The 24029-nt window shown below is 39.4% G+C and overlaps 1 protein-coding gene across 6 annotated transcripts in view; it reads right to left on the bottom strand.

Annotated features, from left to right (window-relative positions):
- EPB41L4B (erythrocyte membrane protein band 4.1 like 4B) overlaps positions 1-24029 on the bottom strand; it is a 185526-nt gene that overhangs the window by 92671 nt on the left and 68826 nt on the right. For all 6 annotated transcript variants that reach the window (XM_054816258.1, XM_054816260.1, XM_054816259.1 and 3 more), the window contains exons 3-15: positions 20553-20595; positions 18316-18394; positions 14848-14892; positions 13991-14043; positions 9086-9206; positions 8383-8470; positions 7277-7365; positions 6916-6985; positions 6575-6744; positions 6362-6471; positions 4173-4203; positions 3635-3668; positions 2520-2587 (exon numbers count right to left, since the gene is read on the bottom strand). In XM_054816258.1, the coding sequence (XP_054672233.1) occupies positions 2520-2587; positions 3635-3668; positions 4173-4203; positions 6362-6471; positions 6575-6744; positions 6916-6985; positions 7277-7365; positions 8383-8470; positions 9086-9206; positions 13991-14043; positions 14848-14892; positions 18316-18394; positions 20553-20595 (1001 nt within the window). The remainder of the gene's footprint in view (positions 1-2519; positions 2588-3634; positions 3669-4172; positions 4204-6361; positions 6472-6574; positions 6745-6915; positions 6986-7276; positions 7366-8382; positions 8471-9085; positions 9207-13990; positions 14044-14847; positions 14893-18315; positions 18395-20552; positions 20596-24029) is intronic.

Below are 24029 nucleotides of genomic sequence, written 5' to 3'. Positions count from 1 at the left end.
AATGCTCCTGAATTCCAGAGGGATGATGGGGAGAGCGGAGGAGGCTATAGCGAAACTAAATGTGTACATCAAACAAGTAAAATAAACTGTATCATGCAAAAGGTTGAGCTCATGAAAATACATCCCTAAGGTCTGAAAAATTAAGAAAGGCAATCCTATTAAGAATGAAAACTGCTCTTCTGTAAATATTGCTGTTTCTTCGGCACTGGTGCTGTTAATTACACTGAAGCAGCCTGTAAGTTACAGAGTCACGCCTTGTTAAGATGAGCACCTAGAGTCTATAGCTAGTACAAGTATTTCTCTGTGACTATGCAGTGAAACTTGTAGAAGTACTAAGGGGAAAAATATTTTTTCCTTTTCTGTTCAGTACTTATTGCTGCTTAGAGATATTAAACTCAAGCACTCCGACACTGTCTCCTGAATCATTGCGGGGGGGGGGGGGAATATATAAATAAAAATTTTGAACAGTATGTAGGAAACGACAATATTTAAGATTCCCTTATTACCAAACTGAAGTTGCACTTTTCATTTTGGTAATTTTTTTATGCTAGCAGAAATACAGGCAGGTTTAGATTTCTTTTTTTTTTTTGGAGATATTCTAAAGGTATATAATGACAACTGTTAATTGGAATGAATTTTCTCAGAAGACTGAACGTTAATTGCAAACAAATAATTTCACTGAAAGGATTTTACTAAGGAGACTGAGACACAATTCCACATATTATTTCACAAATTATTAAACAACCCCACATATACAACATGTATTGCACAGGTAGTTTCATTTCAGCCCTTGGCCCATTCTAGACTTGTATGCCCAGCAGAAAGTATTTCATGCATCTGTGGTTTGATCCCAAGTTCATAGCTGGATGGATTTAAGCTTTCTCAAATCAAGTTATCCAAGATGTTAAATGTCCAACTCTTTCACTCTGACTCCAAGTTAGAACAACTTGAAGCTTCCACTTTAACCACACATTTAAATGATTCTACCTGACTGGGACAAAAATTCTGAGCACCTTTTCTACCGAGCTTGCACGACTGAGCTTTTAAGTATGTTTTTAAGACGTACAAGCCTAGCTATAAAAACGCCATTGTTCATATTTCACTGACCTTAATCTTTGCCCAGGCAGCGGAGGGGCTGAAGGGGGAGGTTGTCTACACACATTACAATACATTATTGTGCTTATTTCAATATCAGTCTGCTCCAGGGTGAACTATTTGGCTTTAAAATGTTACAGACTAGTATCATAAGTAAAGAAATCTTTAGAAAAAATTCAGCAAAACCTCAAATGAGTTATAAAATCATTAACTTCTCTTGGCAACCACTCTTTTGTAATGTGAAATTGTACATTTTAAATCACACACAAAAAAATGGACAAGTAAACCCTAAAACCAGGAAGAATTTTCGCCATGAAGTACAGGCAACATTAATTATCCAGTTTAAACAGTTTTCTGTTTCTAGCATAAATTTAATATCTTCTTTACTGCTGTATACTAGGAATTTGAGATGACAATGAGTATGTTTGTTTCTCTGCCTAGTAAGTATTTCTAATAACATATTTGCCTTTTTCCTGCATTCTCACACTCAAACTTGAACCAAATTGTCTTTTCATCCATTTTAAGCTCAGCCTCATCTCCAGAGCCTGCCTACACTAAGAATGAAGTCTCCCTATCCTCATGTCAGGATATAGAGATAAAAATGTAAGATGAATAGGAATGAAGGTTAGGGTATTGGTATTTTTCATTCAAGACAACATTTATTTGTCTAAAAAACTGAGTAACCTTAAAAGGTTACTTTTTATTAGGACAAAATAGCAGCTGATTTTTATCACATGTACATGCACAGACACATATCCACCAGCAGGTGTGTGCCTCCACTGTGCGTTCCACCAAGCTAGTTCTAACTTGGACTGAATGTCTTCCAAAATTCCTTTTCACTCAATTTCTCTCATTGCTAGTTACAAAATAAAAAAGTATGCGAGAAGATAGCACAATAGCACATACAGGAATACTTTTGTGAAACAGTTCTCAAAAGCTCCATGTTATAACATTCACTAACACTAGTTATCTGTAAAGTGCCTGATACATTGTTCCATATACAGGCTATTTTTCTACATACATTTCTACAAAAGATGAAGTGCTGCATCTGTTCACTCATAATTTAACCTTACCCTAAAATGAGTTTCTTCTTTGTCTTAGGAGATTAAATACTTATCAAATTGCAATTAGTTTTATTGAGGCTATTAGGAATCTTCCCATCCAACATACTTCCTACAGAAATACACTAAAGTTGTATTTCAAATTCTAAATTTAAAAGTAACCTGAAAAAAATTTTCATCAAGGAGATTAGGACATTCCAAAGCAAAATCTAAATAGAAGTTATTTAATATTGCCTCTGCATCATATATTTCTAACTTCTGTTTGGTTTTCATGTGCAGAAAATTGCCAATACATCCACCAAAGCCTCATGCCAAAGATAAAGAAAGAAGTAATAGTTTTTTCATAAAGTGAAGATTGCTTACCTTACATTCACAGGTGTATGTGGATGCCAGTGTGGCTGAGCAGGATGTATATTAGGATGATACTGTGGCTGCAAGTGAAAACATTGAACCTGGTTAATGAAATCATATAAAAACTCCCTATTAACTTCAACTTTTTATTTTCCTGGGGCTTGAGAAGCACACCCGCTATGAGCCCTAGGAACCCCCCTGTTTCACACCTTCTCCCATGCCATTTAGCATATACATGAGACCTCTTGGTGATGAGCTTGCTCGTTAGGACACACTCATGGGAAAATGCAAAGAAAATTGCTTTTCTATTTGAGAGACAACCTGGTACATCTAGTGCTTCTCACAGAAAGCACATCAAAAGAATGTCAGCTTTAATCAAAGGTGGAGAGTGAGAAAGGTTACTATTGTAATAGCAGTCTTCAGAAGGTCACCTATCTTTGGTGACAGCATTTCGCTCTCATATCCATGAGATCTTGAGGAGAAACAGTGAAACAAAATCACTAGTGAGGCTTTTAATAAAAACAAGTGTTAAGACTAAGTTCTCACGCACACACTCAGTTTGGATGAAAGCACAGCTTGCTTTCTCAGTAGCACTGACTGCTAGTATCACAGATGAAAACCGGGTAAGGTTTTTCCCTGAAGTGTGTGTATAAAGGAGCTTGTTTCAAAAATAAAAAACCCAAGAAACAAACATAGCAATAGCTGTGATGGGGTGATGGATGCAACTTTGAACTTCTTGTCAGGGTTCATCCAATGTGAGAGGCTGCTTTAGACAAAAGCACTGCTCACAGAGCAGTCTCCTGGGGTCCATCATACCCACAGTCCCAAAGGCTTTAACCTGTGATTTCAGGGGAGGGGAGGGAAGGGGAAAGGGAAGGGAGGCAAATGGAGTGTATTCAGCTTGCAGAGCATCCAAGAACACAGGGGAAAAAAGAAAGAAAGAAGAGTCCCTCCACTTTCCCCTTAACTCCCAATGTGATGCTGTTTATTTCTGAACCACCTTGGAGAATCTCACCCCAGAGTAAGGAAAGGGGAGCAAACCAGCTGTACTAATTATAGAGAGCAAAAATATTTACCACTAAACAAGAAGATGACAATATTCTCCTCAACAATTGTTACGCTCTTACCTGGTAGTTATGGACTTCAGGAGTATTTTTAGCACTAAGGGAGAAAAAAAATTAGCTTTTATGTAATCAATACATCTATGTCACAATTTCCTATAGTTCAGGGTACCACTCTTCAGGGAAGTATTACAGTGAAGTAAAATTCATATTCTTAAGGACATTAATATTTTATTCAAGATATACACCACAGCAATTAGGGTGCAAGAAAGAGGGGCGAAATATTTTTTTTCTTCATTTTACATTTATGAAACAGGAACAAATAATGCTAGATAAGTTAGCATAACAGCAATGAGCAGAAAGGAAATATGCTTTACCTTAGTCTGATCTCAAACACAAAAAGGAAAAAAAAATTAAAAAATGGAAGCACTTAAAGTCTCACAGGTAGTCCCCAAAAAGAATCTGGTGCTGCATAATGAGAGATCCCAAAGCAATTCATTCCACACCAGAGAACTTTTTTCGACAAACCCTAATACAGAAATGTTCAGAACATTTTTGCCTGACAATAGCAACTGAGAGCTAGAGAACTTGGGCAGTCACTTACCACAGTTGTGCTGCTTTCACAGGATTGTTTGCTTAAAAACAAAAACCAAAAAACGTTAAGACAGGTGAAAAAAACCTAAGATGTGAAATATCAGTCATTTTGCAGCTCTTGTGATTGGGATGTTACACTACAGCTTACGTGAATCCTCACGCAGACACAGTTGCCCAAATGCGTCAGAGTCGCAAGTGCATTCCTGTGCGAGTACATGAAGTATGAAGAAGACACAAACCTCCCTCTGTTTCTGCAAGAGTCAAAGCCCATCCAAGATGACAGCAGATGAGAGTGTTCTTCCCAAACGTCACAAAAGAAGGACTTTTGGCAGAGTGAGTTCTGCACAACCAGAGCACTACTTTTCTCACCTTGCTGTAGCGACCATGTCAATACCATTGAGTCCCTCGGAAATCAGAAGCTACCCCTCACGGCAGTTTTGCATCTTACAGAAACCAGACTATTCCTGAAGTTGGTAATGCCCTATGTCTTGTTACAGTGAACGATGGTAGCCAAAAAAGCCCATCAGTTGAGAATACAGCAACTTGGACAGGCTGGAAAGGACGGTGAAGGTGGCAGTTGAATAACTGGGATGTATCGTTTCTTTTTCCTGACAGTTTATTTTTCAAGAGTGTTGAAAAACTGCTGAGTGATACAGCTGAAAATCCAAGTCTCTGTTGAATCCAGAAAGTGGATGACAAACTTAATGAGACACTGTAGAAGTCTCAAAGAGACTGAGCTAGGACAGAATCCAATGCTTGTGGACTGCAACTAGGTACAGGTCTTAATGGCCAAGAGATGTGTGAAAGACAATAATCTAAAGGGAATTTTTGCATTAACTTAACATGCTGTTGAGCTCTCTGGAGGGAGATCATCTGGGTACGACAGCAGTTCTGCCTGGCTGCTGTGTACAGAGAACTAAACTGAGCATAAGCCACGCTTTCTCTCTCCTCCCCCCATCTTAGAGATGTAAGTATGGAAGCACTGAGACACAAGGTATAACCTGCTGGTCTGACAGATGCTGTTATTGTAAAAAATAAAATTTATTTCTGAACCACCTTGGAGAATCTCACCCCAGAGTAAGGAAAGGGGAGCAAACCAGCTGTACTAATTATAGAGAGCAAAAATATTTACCACTAAACAAGAAGATGACAATATTCTCCTCAACAATTGTTATGCTCTTACCTGGTAGTTATGGACTATTCTTCTATTCTTCCACTTATAAAATCATCCCCACTTACCATATAATTGACTCTCATGTATCACATAATAGCATCTCACAAATTTAATAAATTTGCATTTCAGTAAGAAACTGACAGGTAATAAGGAGGGGGGGGTGTTACAACCTCTAGAAAGCACGTGTGTTTGCTCCCCTTTTCCCCTCATGAGAAATAAAAGTGCCCCCATAATACCACAAGGACTTTTCATGGAACTGAGGTTCTTATTCTAGGAAATTCTTTGCAAAGGAGTGCAAAGACATCCTAAGGGAATGTCAGCTCACCCTGCTCCACACCGCAAGTACACCTCCAGCCCCAAGCAATACAGAATTTAGAGGGAGTTGTCTTGCAGTGCTCCTTCCTAGGTTTTTCTACAAGGAATAAAAATCTTCGCTTAAGTTTTGAAGGACAAATGACAAAACCACAAGGGAAATCAGTTCCTTGTCATTCCATTCAAATTCAGCACATTTCAATTCCCAGAGAAAGTTGGTTAAGGTCAGAGTCTGGATAGGTGAATAACATGCCATTCCAGTCAGCAAAGCAGCAACAACTGCATAATGAGACTGCTCAATAACCCTAAAACTGTCTGGCTAGATGAGCAAGTCAGTGAGGCTTCTGGACACTGCTCCACCACTCCACATGACAAATGCACTTTTTCAAAGAAAATGCTACATGCTTTCCCTCACTCAGTTTGATGCAATTTTTCTTCCCGCCTCAACAGAGCAACAAAAGAAATCATAGGTACCTCCTTCTCCACAGATGGGAGATGGAAGAATTAAGTGTAGACAGAGATTAAAAACAGTAGATATGAACAACGGACTCTGACTTCAGAGAAAAAAACCCCCACATATATTCTGATGGTGGTCTGACATGTTTTTCTTTTCATACTGTGGTACAGATTTTATGGCTGTAATATAAATCATTTATATGAGTTAACAGGACACCTGCATGACTAGTTCAGTGAACACACATACAAACACTTACCCTTAAAAGTTGAATGCCTTCGTGAAGGATATCGCTTGCTGGGCCTTCTTTCAAATGTACTAGTTCTGCGTAATCTTGTCCCATGTGTTGCTTGATACTCTGTCCGCCCACTTAAAATACAGAAATAAACAAAGTTAACTACTGCCTTTTGCTGGATGCTGTACCTCCTCCTTTGCATAAACACAAATATATTGCTGTTACTTTGCTAAATACCTGAATCTGAAGCGTGATCCCAGCCTTATGAAGTCGGATCTACTAGATTTACTATTTGCTGGGGCTCGCAATCTGAAGAAAGCATGGTGCTCCACTGCACACTTCCACAAATGTTTGCACGTTTTGGCACTGTCTAACCGGAAAACAAATGTGTGCTCTTGCTCTCTGCCCTAAATGCAGAAACAAAAGCTTTGGAAGTTGGCATGCATGATATTAGTTACCATCCTTGGTAGGAGAAATGCAGCCTGAGCCAACAGTGTGCTGAGCCTCCCTTGTGTTCTTACAGCCTGAGCACACAGCACACTTGGTTGGATCAGGCCCAAGTAAGGGAAGAAAGTTACCTGTTCATCATCTTCTACGACCACAAGTGTTAGTTTGCTCTTTTTAAAGTCCATTTTTGTGATTTTAGGCCTAAACACAAGAAGCAAAAAGAAAATTAATGGAAAAATAATATTTTGTGATCTAGAAGAATCCTCCAAAATGTATGAGTGATCTGCAATGCTGGAACACTTCAGGAATCATAATAAAAGTATGATTTCCTGAAAACGTGACTATTTTTCAACAAATATTTCACATTTGAGAGTGGTACTTCTAACCTGGTAGATTCAATCTACATTATCAAATACAGTCAAGACCCTATTATGTAAAGGAGAAAGATTTCAGCATTTTAACAGAAAGGAATATAACACAAAAACAGATTACCAAAAGAATAAGCCTATTTTGTTGGCTCCTTCAAAGATCAATATGCCTGTTGGTGTCAGTCCAAGAGCATATTCACAACCATCTCTTCCCTGCAAGCAAGTACAGAATCAATAATTAATATGTCATTAGTAGTGTAAATCTTGCTACAGTAGTATGTCAAAATCCATAGGTTTTAAACTGAACAATAAGGTTTGTGTATTTTTTTAACACAACAGAGTAGAAGAACATACATCTGTATTGGGTGCAAAGTGGCAGGTTTTGGCAATGGGGGGCTGCAGGGTGCCCTGCGTGGGAGGAGGCCGTGTGTTGCCCTACATAGATCTGATGCCCGCGGAAAGAGCCTCACACTAACACTGCAGCCAGGGGAGCCCGTACCTTGGCTCATGTGTGTAAGAGCAAGCAGTAGCTGCAAGGAGAAGGAGACACAAAAGGGAAAATGTGAGGTACATGGGAAAAGACATGTGGAAAGGGACACTGGAGGGGACATGGCTGGAGACACACTCTTGGGAGAAGCCTCTCCCTGCAGGAGGAGGTCCTCCTGAGGGACCATGACCCAGGGGCAACCCACATCACAACAGGGACACCCCTGAGGGACTGACCCACACCAGGGCAGGGACAGTCCTGAAGGGCCATGGCCCACAGGTGCCTCACACTGGGGCAGTCCTGAGGGACAGTGGCCCATGGGTGACCCAAGCAGCTGCAGAGGAGCAGTAAATAGCACAGGTCAGCAGAGGAAAATGAGTGAGAAGCAGGAAGCAGCACAAGGAAACTGTTGTGCAGATGACCCCAACCTTGTGGGCTGCCTTGGGAGGGACTGAGTGTAACCCACAGGGAAAGCAAGGGGAGCTGACACTAGGAAGAGGGGAGGAGAGGTGCTGGACTGAAGTTGAGCTGGGGAAGGAGGAGGAAAGGTGTTTCTGTGTTTGATTTATTGTCGTCTTTCTTTTTTTGGTCGGTACCCAAATCAGTAACTAAATGTTTATGTTAATTCGCGTATATTAAATTAAGTGAAATTCCCTGAGTTGAGACTGTTTTGCCTGAGACAGCATCTCCATTCAATGTTCTGACCCCCACATTCATAAAATAAAGTATAACATGGATCTTACCTTAACTACATGCATATCTACACCATACATTTCTAGCCATTTAGCTTTGTTCAAGTAGCACAATTCGGCCTGCGCTGGGCTTTTCCCCCTGAGAACATAAAATTTATTTATACTTACTTTATGGTACGAAATCTTTGTCCGTTTTAAATTCGTTCCCCTAACCCTTTTCTTTGGGCCCTCAATCTTAATGACACTAAATTATTTCAAGCTTAGCTTATGTTTTTACCCTCTTTTCTCCAAATGAAAGTAAATCAGAGGGATGAAAATTGAAAAAGGACTCAAATTGCCAATAAGGATGAAAGTTCAGGTAAGACAGCATCACTAAAATGTATCATGTTTATTAACAAAAGACAGGAAAACCTATTTGCTACTACCCTCAACACAAAACTTTATGTATGCATGAGTCAAAAAGAGACTCAAATAGAGTTTCCAACTCAAATAGAAAACAGATCAGACTGCTTAAACTGTTATGAAATCACCTAAGGAAAAACAAACAAACAAAAAGAAAAATTCACCCTACCAATCTTGCCTAAATTACCTCTTGCCATCTCTAAGGAGAGGGAGGGCTCAAAGTGTATCTAGAATACTTCCTGACTGACAATCGCCATTTTACGTCTGTTGCAGGGGTTCTTGTGGACATATTTGACTTTGGAAGAGAAGAAAACCTGTTGCTAGAGACACCGCTCCCACATAGGTACCCTACCTGCACTCTTTCCATTTCTGAAAAATGTCAAATTCCATTGCTTCGGTTTGGTTTGGTGCAAACCTGAATTCAGACACGAGTTCTGGTGTGTGCTCTGGGTGCTCACACTCTCCCAGTTCAGCTGCAATCAATCAGTTGAAAAGTTAAAATCATAAAGATCATGGGATGACCTGAAACATTAATTCCATAATCTCCACAAAGACAATGATAGTTTATAAGTTTCTAAGAATGTTGTAGAAGAATATACTTGTGCTGATAATTTAAGTTAAAAAAAACCCTTCACAAACTCAAACCAAACTGTACAGCAAAAGTCAAATGCATTTGCAGGAGCAGCGTAAGGTTATGGTACAGAATTCTGACATTTAAGAATGTTAGAACTAAACTGGCTTAACTAAAGCTGCTTCTCTGGATTTTACAGCATTTAAAGGAAATAAAGTTTCTATTAAAAACAAAAATCAGTGCACTACTGTTTCAGAAGAGGTTACTTTGAAACTTCCTCTTGTTGCAATGAGGTCATACTTTTCATTTCAAAACACTTCCCATTCTATTGTACGCTTTGTTATATCACTGTTCGTGTCGAAATACGAAGATAATACCTAGTCTCAAGAAACCAGTGATAAAGTTGTGCTGGTTTTTCTTTTTTTAAACACAGAGGTGATGTAATATTCAGATTAAATAATTTTTAAGGAAAGAAATGCCGAAGCATTAACATAATTGAGGTGTCACTTTCTACTTAGTTACTTAGGGCCTGGTATCTTCTCTTCTAGGAGCACAACACTTTCAAACTCTACTGAGCTCAGCAGGAGATGCAAGTGCTGAGCATCTCAGTGACTTATGCCCTTAACTGCCTTCTTGTGCCTGCGACATGCTTTGCTCCTGGAACCTCTCAGCTATACAGAAAGGCTGCAGTGTCACTGCTGCGGGACTGTGAGACAAACATCAGTGGCAAATACACCGTTCAGCAGTATCACATGTAACTTGACACATGATGTGATTCCAAACCAGGTCTTTGTCAGTGTTTCTTGACTACTACTACTATTACTATTACTACTACTACTACAACAACAAAAAAAAAAAAAAAGAGGGAAATGAAATCCCTTGTAGGAAACAGTTTTATTGCTTCACTTTTACACATAACAGCTGCAAAAATATAATTCACTCTCAGTCTTCAAAAATACCTAGCAGGATACATTAGAACATGGGAAGTTACATTCAAAATGCAATCTGTTGACTCATACGCGTACTAGGTGGTTTTGAGCACTTGAGCTTCGCTCAAACATTTAGCATTCTTGAGGATATTAAGGAGATTGATTTCACTGATGACTCCACCTGGAGTACTGCATCCAGCTCTGGGGTCCCCAGAACAAGAAAGGCATTGAGCTGTCGGAGCGAGTCCAGAGGAGGGCCACGAAGCTGATCAGAGGGCTGGAGCACCTCTCCTATGAAGACAGGCTGAAAGAGTTGAGATTGTTCAGCCTGGAGAAGAGAAGGCTCCAGGGAGACCTTATAGCAGCCTTCCAGTACCTGAAAGGAGCCTACAGGAAAGCTGGAAAGGGACTGTTTACAAGAGCAAGTAGTGATAGGACAAGGGGTAATGGCGTTAAACTAAAAGAGGGTAGGTTTAGATTAGATTTTAAGAAGAAATTCTTCACTGTGAGGGTGGTGAGGCACTGGAACAGGTTGTCCAGAGAAGTTGTGGATGTCCCTTCCCTGGAAGTGTTTAAGACCAGGTTGGATGGGGCTTTGGGCAACCTGGTCTAGTGGAGGGTGTCCCTGCCCGTGGCAGGAGGGTTGGAACTGGATGATCTTTGAGGTCCCTTCCAACCCAAACCATTCTATGATTCTGTGTTCATTTCTAACTACTGCCTCACACACATTTTTTCTCTTCAACAGGAATCTTCCATGGTGAGTTACAGTATTCTTATCAATATGTCTTTTTCTTTAACAGATATATCTCAACTCTGCTGCTGTTTCATCTAAGTTGGAAGCCTATTTAACACAGATGTTGCTAAGAATTACTGGCAGTCCAGTCTCCAGTATATAAGAGGGAGTCACAACAAACACGTTAGCAAGGAGGACTTCACGGAAAAAAAGTAAGAAACTGAAGTTTGATGTGTTGACAACCATCTAGGAAAAACATGGGAGATTTCTCTACTAGTTAGAGAAGGCAGGGAATGAAAGATGACTGTGCTGTGAAGAGAATGTGTAAGGATGAGAAGGATCATGAGCATGTAGGACAAAAGATAGACAGAGAAGCTAGGGCAGAAGTATTACAAGAAAAATATCACCCTTGTTTCTCAATAGCTGCACTCACTATTTATTCATTTGCAGGCAAACAAGTCACATCATCATTTTGATCTCTAAGAAATAGGTCTTGAGGGTAAGAGCCAGTAAAAGCCTCATCAGCTCCCTGCACAGGGTAGAGGGACAGTGGAAGAAGGGGAAAGAGTGTGCTCCATACAAGGATGCTCTCACTAGTGTCTTTCCTGGTGTAATTATGTTCCCTGAATGGCTCAGCAGCCCTAATATTTTTCAACACAAGGGCACAGCAGAGGACCCATCTCTTCATTTATTGTTTTATGACAAAGTATCATGCTTTGGCATACCTTTCCTCCCGTCTTTTTTTTTTTTTTTTTGGGGGGGGGGAGAGGAGGATGATGAGGGGGGAAGGTATATGCATTTATACACATTATCTGTGTTGTTTAATAAATAACTGCATAAACTGGGGGACATTTTTAAAAGGAAGTTTCCTAGAAAGTTTTTGAAAACTGTAAAAACCTGTTTATCTGTAAATATGTTGTTGATTCTTTTACATGGAAAAAAAAAAGTTTGCACTATCCCATGATGATGTCTTATGATTAGAACTGAAAACTGGAGATCTGAGAAAAAGCTTTCCTTTTCAGTTTAATTAGTAGTTTCAAAAGTATACCTGGTTAAATACGAAAGCCACACAAGACTAAGGAGGCAGTTAAAAACTTATTCTAAGGGTGACAATTCAAGTTTGATTACAACCTTTCTGCAGATAATCCCTAAGGGAAGCACATGATTATGTATCTGCTTCACAAGTTACTCCATACTGCAGATCGATGTTATTTGCTACAGAAGTTCCTTCACAGGACTGGCAAAAACTCAACAATTTATGTTTGAAAGAAAGAAAGAATTACTGTAACAGAACAACTTCCCTCATAAAGAAAATGTATGAAGTTTAAAGCTGTCCTGTAAAGAAAAAAGGCCTTTCAGAGGGTTAGAGCATCAATTCCTAAATAGCCTTTTATAACTTCTTCCTCACTCTTAGGAAAGCAACACTAAGGAGCAAGACTAGATTTCACAAAGAACATGTAACCTACTGAGGAGGTAATAATAATTTGACATTTCTTTAAACTCTTCTGCTTAATTAAAAGCTTCCAATATCAATAAAATGGAAGAAATGTTATAAAAAATGCTACTTATACTATATGCCAGCAGAGATCAATAAATGAGTTGTAATAATGAAATAATTTTGAAGAAACTTATTGTGATGATGTCAAAATAGCAGAAAACTGAAACTGAAAAAAAGACAGCAGAAAAGTATAAAAATGCCACCACAATTTAAATATGTTCCCACAGACAGTGTCAAGAAGTGTTAGTTTTGGTACCTAGTTGGAGACATTATAAACATGATGGATGGCTACTGTATTACATTTACATAGCAATCACAGGTGTCGGTTACTACCCAAATGTTGAGGCATCAACCTATTATTCTTTACTTGGTTGTCCTTGCTTAGACCAGGGGTGAAGGTATCGGTGTTTCATCTGTGAAAATGGAAGTAATGAATCAAATAGGGGCTCCAGATTTTCTCCATCTCAAAAAGACAAACGGAGTTTGGCTGCAGCAGTTCTGTGCACACCTAACAATCAGAGCTGTGCCAGACTGGTGCAAATGGAAACTGAGAAATAACTCACTGTCTTAAGATTTACACCTGTTGCTGTTTAGAACTGAAATCCTGGTTTTGACTGTCAAGTCCATCTAGAATCACTGAGTTACCTCCATTCCTGTATTAAATTAAGAGATGCTGCTAAGCACTCCATGTGCCACTGCCAAGCACCAGCAGAACAGGAAGAGTATTTTTCATTTCAATTCATTCTGCTGCTAGAATGGTCCAGATCACTGCACTTTCTTTTAGAAAAAGAATGAACCTAATTAGAACTTTATTACAGAAGTTTCCTTCCCATCTGCAAAACAAACCGCCTGGTATGGAATGAATATTTGTATTAATGTGTGTGCAGCAATAAAAAAAATACTTTTTCCTACAGTAAGCTAATGAAACCTAGTGTTCTGGTTTTGTCTCTTTTTTTTTTTTAAATCTTGTAACCCTTGCTCCTGACACAGAAGTAATCTTAGTTCTTACCTTCCCATGTAATTCTCTGCTCCCCAGTACCTGCCATCCCCTCCCTTCTGCCCTGTAACCACCTCCTGTGTCACAGACCACGGAGGTTTGCTCTCCCAAGCGCTGGCCAGGCAGCAGGCAGCCCATGTTCAAAACTAGAGGCACAGGGACCTGCCTGCCACAAAGCCTGTGCTGAAGGGCCAGCTGGCTCTTCAGGCCGAAGAGGTAACACTGCACACACCACAGCTTCTCCCTCAGCGAGGATCTGCCTGGGGTCTTTCCTCCCTGGTCAGCCCCTGGTTTCCATCCACACCTTTGAGGCTCCTTCTCCTTGGCAAGTGTGTTCACATCGGCTAATGTAGTTCAGAAGTTATGAATGGAGGGAAGGCAGGAACGTGATCTCCCTAAAATTCTTCTCAGGTAAGAAATGCCATTTACATATGAACAATGAGAAATCATTAGTATCAAAGAGTGAAAAGAAACTAGCAGGCGAGTTTTTTAACACATTAAGACAAACCGCTTTCAAAAGATTGCATACCTTGAAGACACAGAGCTGCTAGTTCAACAGCAGTTTCATACGGGCATTTCAGTCTTAAAAAGAAAAAAACCCAAGCTATAAAAATCATGTCTTTTTTCTCAGTGAGTTCCTCTTGCAATAAAGCTAAAAAGTAGTCTGATATATGAAATGGAAACATTAACTTCCACAAGCTATTAATGATATGAAACATCTATAATTAATTTTTGCTTGCATATGATTATTTCCTAATTTGGTACATTCTAATTAGCACTAAACACACGATTGTTCCACCATAAAACAAGCTTGAACTAATAGTGACAACATTAAATCAACTAAGAAACCATTTTTGCTCCAACACTATATTGTTGGACATGTGACTTAAGAGTTTTTTTGGTTTTGTAATTAAAAAAAAAAAAACAGAGCAGGTGTGAATTTATTGGCCAGGGTGAGACTATAAACAAAAATATTTTTGCAGGGTTGACCTGTACAGAAAGTGTTGCACTTCATCATCTTTTCCTCCTCTATTTTACCTACGATACTGAAAAATATGGCAAGTTCATGTCACATTTTCAAAATCATTCACAAAAATCAGGACAGTCTTTGCTCTCTTTATACATTTCCATCACGTGTTCAATCCATCACAGGTATTTCCCCATTCTATTTGCCTATAATACAGTTGTGATGCACACAAAGCCATATACATCTCTATTCTAAAGGAAAAAAAATGCATGTGGAACTGTAAACCACGTTTATAATGTGTGCACAAATACCATAAAGAATTAAAATGATCATGCATTTAAAGTAAAATTTTAAATCACTAAGAGATTAACTATTATAAATACTTTAAATTACAGCTGCAAGAGCAAAGAAGTACTTACTTCCCTGAAAGAATGTCTTGCCGGAGCTGTAATACAAACAGGTACCTGACAAATAAAAATTCAGAAAGTCAAAAGTATATATAATGTCATCTTTCTAGCCCCAATGGCTGGAAAAAGATTCCAATTCATTGAGTAGTCACAACATTTTCATTAACTTGGTCTTAAAAAAAGGGCCTTTGGGATTACTCAGACACACCCTGCAATCTTCGAAGTTCCCATAGCTTTCACTAAAATCAAAAAGAACATTTTTCACCTACTGGCTGTGTTCAGGACATTGTCCAAAGCCTTGCTGTTTAGGGATGTGGTCTACTCTGAGCATACACCACAGCAACCTAAATGTTACTGACACTCCAGTGTTCTGAACTTGATCTTGTTCAATTAAAGCAAGAATTGAACTATAGGATCTAGAGATAAAACACATATAAAGGTGTGAAGACTTCAGCGCCACCCTCTCAAACAGAAATACAGAACATACAAAAAGTCCAAACAAAAGTGCAAAAGGAAAAGCTCAGACTGAATTTTCACTTAAAATAGCAGAAATGTTCTGAATAAAAGAAACCTGAACTCCATAGAGCCTACACATTTATTTAGGAGGCCAAGTAGGAATTTACAGCCTTCAAACTGTAGCAGTATTTTAAGCTTTTGCTAATCTTCAGTTGTAGGCACGCTGCATGCTTTACAGCCCCTCAGAGTTGGGGTCTGAGGCATGCAGAAGTGCCTCGGGCCATGCAAGAGCTCTGGACAGGACAGGATGGCACAGGCAGGCTCTGCACTGCTCTGGACACTGCGGGGTGAGGCTTGCAATGATGAGTGACTTGAGAAGAAAGCATGAAGCACTACTGAGGGACAACCCATTAACGCGAACATAAACCTCTCCTCTCTTCACAAAGGATGTTAGAAAGACAAAGTGGTTTTCATCACAGAGGACGTGCAATGAACGTGGTGAAGGATGAACAGTTAGACAGGAAAACAGAAATGAAAAGGAAGATTAGAAAGACTTCTCATCATATGCTAAAGCAGAATCAGATTTATATCCATGTTAGCTCTGTGTCACGGCTCTGATTCACATGCTTGGCTAATACCTGACTTGCCAATCAAACCTGGGTATCTGCACACGTAGATTAAGGGTAGACAAGTATATTTCCTGTTCTTATTGTTTTTCCCTGATGATTCACAATCCCATAAACTCTTCTAAATTTGCAAGAAAAATCCGGGCAGTGTTTCTATCGGTGTCAGCCAGCCTGCACAGCACTGCAGCTCTGCTCTGGTTGGCATGGCTCACTCCTGCTCCTTTTCAGCATGCAGACAAGCATCAGCATCTCAGTTGTTGATATTCTCCAAATCAGCAATATACTGTGGAAAATTCTCCACAACACACATATACAGACAAATTCTGTTGTTTTTCTAAGCTAACTAATCAGGTCCCATAAAACTGACAGATGCCTTCCAAAATGCACTGGATTTCAATTGTGTTTTTAAATTGGAAAAAGACCGAGTGGGTAAAGGGTTTCAACACTTCCCCATTACTGTGCTAATTATGAGAATGTGATGTTTACATCTTCACTAGAACTGAAGTCTACTAGAAAACAGGTCTCCCCACCAGCTCAATTCATGGTTACTGTTAATGATCATTTTTCTTCCTTGTCTTACTCCCATTCTATTTCCACTTGGAATAATTCTGAGTATATAGTGGCTAAACTTCACTTTTTACTCAACACGCTACACAGAAAATACGATCCAGTCAGCATAAGGTTTCTTAAAAAGCAGCAACATTCGAAAGTACTTTCCCTAACAAAAAAGAAAAAAGAAACTATTTGTTCACTGTAAAAACAATTGCCAGCTCATTTTCATTTTCCTTCCTTAGTTTCACTGTGCTCTTCCGTCAAGCTTATAATTAAAAAAAATTGTTCATAACATTGAATATTTAGCTGACTAAAGTGTTTTTCAAATTAAAATAGTCTTCTGAAATGCCACCTTTCAGTGATAATTAGATCACAAAGCATCAGAGGTTAATACTTTCAGAGGAAATGTCTTACTCGATCACAGCAATGATCACATAACTCAGAAACACCCATCTCTCAGTGACTAGGATCATATGCTTCAGAAGATGAAGCAAGAAATCTTTTGATAGACAGGAATAATTTGACCACAGGGGAAATGTAATACTTGTCAGACATGCACCCCGATACATCAATTTTCAGAAAATATATATTATTCCTATTAATATAACGGCATTTTCTCACTAGACATGCCCAAAAATCATCCACGTTTTTGGATTCGCTAAGATCTTATACTCAATTACATAAATGGCAAGGAGTTCTATAGGTTAATTATATGTTGTATATGTCCTTTTATTAAATTTTATTTATATGTATATGTCCTTTTATTAAATTAACACTGCTGCACTAAATTCAAAATGGATATTAAAGCCTCCATGTCAGACTCATAAGGTGGTGACAATTCGCTCTTTGATCTCATCTCAGGCAGTGAAAAAAAATACATGGTCAACACAGCAGATATGAAAGGACAAAGTAAACATATGCCTGTAGGCATAAGTTGAATGTAAACATCACATGCACATGAACTACAACAATCAACAGTCTTTAAACACCTCAGGCTGACTGGGAGTACACTGATTATTGCCAAGCAAATTAGAAGACATAGAAAGTGCCCTACAGTGAGAAACAGAAGAAAAAAAAGATAAAATAACATTAAGATGCATGATTACTGTACAAAGAAGACACAAAGTTGGCAGATATAAAAGGTAAGTAAACCCTTTCCCTCCAGCTGCTCCCTTCCCAATTTTCAGAATATTCTCTAGATCACACCAGGGTGCTACGAACCCAGCATGGTATAGTCCTCACAGCCCAGAAAACAGCCCACCATATTGAAACAGAAGACCTCCAGGGAGTCTAAGGTGACTTTATACAACACAGTCTTTACACCTTTTGTACCAGAGAGAACTTGTGGGGAAGTGGAAGAGATTCAATCAACCAACCGTTAACCAAGAACTCAAGCTGTCTATTCCCACAATTCTGTGGCTTTTGTACCATTATGAAATCACCCTCAAGTCTCAGAGCAAGGGGGACAAAGCAGAGAACTGGCATTTTAGCAGGACACAATGGAAAAACCTCTCAGAGGTATGGCAGGTGTCACTGGTGTCAAGACCAGCTGTCTCCCAGCTGCATTTCTCCCCCCTGCAACACTGTCTTTCTTTGCTAACTTCAAAGCACCAGAACACAGCATCTCCTACAGACTAAAACAGTTGGAAGAGGCCCATTAATGGTTTTTGGCACAAAATAAAAAAATATGGTGTTTCTCTGACAGTAGGAAAACACCTAAGACGACAGACAAAAGGACCACTCTTAGTAAGAAAGCTCAAATCAGCTGCTAACAGTACCCCCATGTACCTTAGATGTCTTATTTACCCTTCTGCCAGTCACTCAGTTAACCATGCATAGTTCCTACCTTGTAAACTCCTCATGAAGGTTGTTTGGTTCCGATGAATAGTACTTAATTCGAAAATGCAACGTGTACGGAGGTCCAACTGTATACGCAGAGATTTTAAATGGGGAAAAAAAGAGTTTACACTAGTTGTGGTTCTGCTAGGGCAGAACAACAGCCACCACCCCACAACCCGAGAAACCCGAAATGAAGTATGTTTTTTCAAATTCTTCAAAGCAGCACATATTTCATGTTTTTAAATTTAAAATTGCACACAATAAAAAAAAAATTACATGATTACCATACTTTATGATACTCTAATCATTAGACTAATCAAGCCACAGTCCATTTAGCAAGCACATTGTTATTCAGAGGTGTGCCCCGCAGCACGCTGTGAATGACAGCAAGTTCCAGGTACACTGCCTGGTGCTGGGTGCAGGGGGAGATGGAAGGGAGAAGGAGGGAGAGGGTGATGCTTCTTGTTACCAGGCACAAACACAACTCCAAAAAAAACCCCCACCAAATAGATCAGTTTTCATTTGTCGTGAATGAGACAAGGTAAGATATATAAGGTGAAAAGTGCTGGAGAGGACTCTGGAAGGCACCCCTGAACACAGAAAGCTAACAAATTCCACACAGAGGAGTTGCAAGAGTTGTTGTTTTCTAATGCCAGAAGGTGAATGCTGGGTCTGACATTCTATGTAACACAGATAATAAAATGTTACCCAGCTACCACGAGACTCTGACCAATGCATCCTTATCTGCTTAAGCTTCATCTTTCAGACCAACAGCCTGCTAGTATATTAAGTGCTGGAAAAAGACTCTTTTTCACACCATTCTAAGGCCTTCTTTAACACCACATCAAGGCAGTATATCTGTGTCTATTAATGATCTGATCTACTAAATGACATGCAGCCAAAACTCTAATAATTAGAGCTTTGACGTTGTCTCCAGCAATAGCTCCTAGAAGACAGGTTATAGTTGGGCAAGGTCTGCATCAGCGAGATAATGACTCTTACCTGCCCACTGCTGGGAAAAAAAAAGAGCAGTGAGCTACATCCATCACGAAAGAGGAACTTTTCTCAAAGCACCTGCTGAATGCAAGGTAAAGACAAGTATCCTGTTGTGAGACACACCTTTACAACACTCATCAAATTGCTTCCCTCTTTGGAGTTCCTCAGGGCAGGGCTTGGCCAATTTCTTTTTAAAGCAGGCCCTTCAAAGATTAAACATGGACAAAACAGTGCAACTACACTGCCTGAAGGTGTTACAGAATCATAGATTTTCCACATTTTAAGACAGATCACAGAAAGCACACCTGCAAATCACTTAGTCACTTAAGGTAAAACAAGTCTGTGATGTGATGTGATGAAAAGGTGAGAGAAAGCCAACCACCAAAACCTTACCCATAGCAGCTATCTTTACCATCTATTCTAGCAGACTGACAGCCACACACCGTGGGGTGAAAGCAAACTGTCCTAAAGGCCTTTGAAGAAGACTCCACCATTTACAAAAATCATCTAGATATTTGGATACTTATCAGAAATAAAGGCAAAGCACCACTGAGGCAATCAAGAGCCACCTCTGTGAGGTTGTGCAAGGGGGTCAACAACTTCCTTCCAAAATGCTTTATTTTAATCTCACAGAAGCAGTATTATCGGTCGGCCTATGGCTGTTGCCAACTGCAGTATATTAACAAAACATGTTAGTGACGGTGCTGTGCTGTACCCAAGCCTGCAACCAGATTCTTGGAGATCCAGGAGCAACTTGCCTGCCTTAGCCAATTTCCACAAAAAACTCAGTGGCCAAACCCAACCCCTCCACCCAAAACTCCCATTTGATAAACCAGCTGGTATTTCTGCTAGTTTTATTTATAAAAAAAGAGGTTAACCATTACACAATGAAATCTGAAAAAAACCCCACCACGAAATCTGTTCTAGATCAGAAGCAGCAACAGAAACTGGGATCTGTGTCCAGGCAACCTGATTTCACAGATCAGACTGAAACTACCTGGCAACCTCCTCTGCCCCAAACAGCCATGTTTAACCAGGGCTACTGAAGGCTGGTGTATTGCTTATAAGTGCTCCTGCATTTAGACGTGATATAGTCAGCCAATTAGCCATTAAATTAAGTCTATTTCCTAAGAAATATGTATTCCATTAAAGGCCATATTTAAACATTCACGATCACGTTCAAATACTCCAAGTTCAAATTCTTAAAGAAGTAACAGGTAAATAAACAGGTAGAGACATGGTACTTACTTTTTATTTGCTTCTTAATGAATTTTGAATGATCCAACCAGTGCTAAAAAAAGAAAAGCAGTTCCATTTCAAGATTTTGTTGACACAAAAAGAAATTACAGTAAAATGTAACACATAAAAATCTCTTAAAAGGAAATATTGCCATATTTATTTGCTAAACTTCTACACATTTGCCAAAGTGTTTATTTGCACATTTACCAACTTACCTTCTTTCATGGGGGAAAGGTTGACTTATAAATGCATCAGTACTGCCTGGGAAGTTTCACTCTTCCAGAGAGGAAACCTCAAAATCCAAAGCCACAAAGTGGTGTTGTGTCAGGAAAACACCCTTTTGTCCCCAGGTTTAACTGTTGCCCAAGTGTCCCTGAGGACAAGCAGGCCAAACCCCTGGGTTTCATTCTCAACTCCTCTGTTTGATGGAGACTCTCCAGATCCTGTACGGTCCTGCCTTCCATTGCTCCACAGCCAAGTTTTTTCAAGATAAGGATGAAGACTTAACCCTCACCAAAAGTATTTGGGAAACACTGATGCGTGCTCCCCTCCCCTTTTTAAACTAATGACAAAAGATCTTGAATAGATGCGACTACGATCACAAAAAAGTATGCTTCCCAGCAAAGTTTATGCAATCTCTCGTCAGTGCAAGTTGCATCTAAAGAAGAGTAGCAATAAACACTCTCTGGTGTAAATTCAGCTTAAATCTTTGACTGTCTCTGTGCAATGTCCTACACAAGGCTGCAATCTGATTTGAAGCAACCCTATGTAAATGGTCCAGTTGCACAAGGTAATAAAACAGTATTTGGACTTCCTTGAAATAAATGTTTTTCTATCTTTATGTATATATTTATTTTAAAATAATAAACAAGGTACTATGGAACAAAATCTTAGGAGAAAAAAACTCTTCCTTCCTCCCTATTAAAGCATTCATGCTTTCAGAAAAAGAAGAATCTCTGAATGACTACTTATCATTCCACTAACACTGCGTTACCATGACTAAATAAACGTGAAAAATTATTTGTTGGATAGTAATGCTTGTATTTATTTACTACGCATGTCCTAAGCCAAGGCAAAAAGTTATTTATCACAGGTATAGAAGGGTATAGATTCAAAGTCTGGCAACTTACAACCCTTGAGGTAAATAAATCTCACAAACAAAGGAGAGAGGGAAATGGAGCAATTATTCTGAAGGTGCTTTTATTTGCATGAGACGTGCTAGATTCCCTTAGGTGAGGCTGCCAAGGAATCCACCCTTATAATCTGAGAAATCTCTACCAGAGTGGAAATAAAACATTACAGCAGCTCATATAAGTACATTCCTTAGAGCTGCAAGTAATATATTCTGTTTCCACTTTGCTCTCTTATGAAGAATTATACCAGAAACCACAGCAGTTCACAGAAGCTTTGTGGAGTTTCAAATTTTTTATAAGGAAAAAAATATCAACATTGAAACTTTTCTTTTTTTACGGAAATTATACAAGTCTTTTACTTTTACGCCTCCAGGGCAGATTAATTTTTTATGCTTCAAATACCTAGTTACAAAAATGTCTTTCTCCTCAATATTTATTTTGGCTAAAGATAACTCACAAACATATTGATTCCATTAAAAGAAAAGGTTTACTTCTTGTTAATAAAATCAAACATGAATAATATCTATACTGCAGGCAAAAATCCTCCAGTAACTTTTAATCTGTGGCTCATGTTAGTATCATGTTCAGAAATAAGCACCGCATAGCCTGAACTACAATAATTCCCAATGAAATAACAGCTGATAGTCCCAATCTTGGAATGTGGTGTTCTAGGTATATTAAAACTCAAATAACAGCGAGTTTCAAAGTGATTATTTGTAAGTGTAAATACTTTAAAGAAGGTTTAAAAATAACTAACAAGACTAGGAACTACTTGCACAGAACATTAAATGAGACTATAGCCTAGACGGTGAACTATCATTCATTCTCCGTACCCAAGCAGCCAGAGGCAGACTGGTCCAGGAGATAAAACACAGCAAGCATTAAACTTATCTCTGTTCAGAAGCAAGAATGAGCTGCTGTTTTACCTCCATCCCACATTGCCACCTCATGGCTCTGTGTGATGTGGCCACCACACAGATCACAAAATAAAAATACGGAGGTAGGACATGGACTGGCAGTATTACTGGCCCAGAGTTTCCAGGCCTGGCAGTTTTCATGCAGGTTTGTGAACCAACACCAATCTAAAAGTCAGGTATTTTGTGCAACTTCTGTGAAAATCAGGCTGAATTTCCACACTCCTTTGCCTCAGATAAAGTTGGGGGGCACCTTCCCACTAGAAATGACACCAGCTTTCCAAATGTCCCTCTGAGCTCAAAACGTTTTGCCATCCTCTTCCTCCCTTTCACCTTGCTGTAAGCAGGTACACAATATGTATGTCAAGAAAAGCTAATCTTGTCTTGTGAGGCAATGAAGGCTACAAGTGAGAGCTCTGAAGTCTTGAACACCTTGAAGGCGTAGAAAGTGACATCAAAAACTCTTGTCAATGAACCAGAAGAAAGCCTCCAAAAACTGAGCTGAAGATTTCATAGCATTCTAGCTGAAGTAAAAAAAAATGTTTGGGCTTGGCTACATACTGCTTGATGACGCAAGAACAGGAAAGTGAAAGCAATGAATACTGAAGTTTCACTAGGAAGCTGAATAAAACCAGAGGGGACTTTTGCTCTCTCAGCCCCTATGACTATAGCTCTGCCTATCTTGCGCTCTGGCTAAACAACTGTACATCATTTCAGGATCTGACCTCACCAACGAAATTTAACTGTGGATCTCTCGGTGTAGGACTGAGGCTTACCACAGTCATTTGTAATTTCAACTATACAATGCCACATTCCCCATATCCGGTCTGGTCTCAGAAGTATCAGTGCAGAGCAAAGAGGAGGAAATGGATTAATTAGTTTAGGACTGTATTACGATAGGAAGACAGTGTCTAAGCTACTTTGCCCACAGTAAGGGAAAAAAAAAAAAACCCAAATCTGGTCAAACTGCAGGTAATCAAGATTCTATGATTACTACAGAACGGAATGGAGTGAAATACAATAGAACAGAACAGTTGGAAGGGACCTACAATGACCATCTAGTCCAACTGCATGACCACTTCACGTTATCAAGGACATTGTCCAAACGCCTCTTAAACACTGACAGGCTTGGCCAGGCATGGACCACCTCTCTAGGAGCCCTGTTCCGTTGTTTGACCACCCTCTCAGTAAAGAAACGTTTCCTAAAGGTCAGTCTAAACCTCTCGTGGTGCAGCTTTGAACCATTCCCATGCATCCTGTCACTGGATCCCGGGCAGAAGAGATCAGCATCTTCTTTCTCCATTTCCCCTCCTCAGGAAGCTGCAGAGAGCCATGAGGTCACTCCTTTAATTCTGTGAGGCAAACTGGAAGTTCAAATGCTGGATTAACTTGTTCAATCCCAGTATAATTTCTTTGCTTTGCCAAATGAATAAGGTTTT

The sequence above is a fragment of the Grus americana genome, chromosome 2, assembly GCF_028858705.1.
Source record: "Grus americana isolate bGruAme1 chromosome 2, bGruAme1.mat, whole genome shotgun sequence".
In the NCBI taxonomy this organism is placed as follows: domain Eukaryota; kingdom Metazoa; phylum Chordata; class Aves; order Gruiformes; family Gruidae; genus Grus; species Grus americana.
The sequence above is the reverse complement of the archived record's forward strand: the minus strand, read 5'-3'. Positions and strand labels throughout refer to the sequence as shown.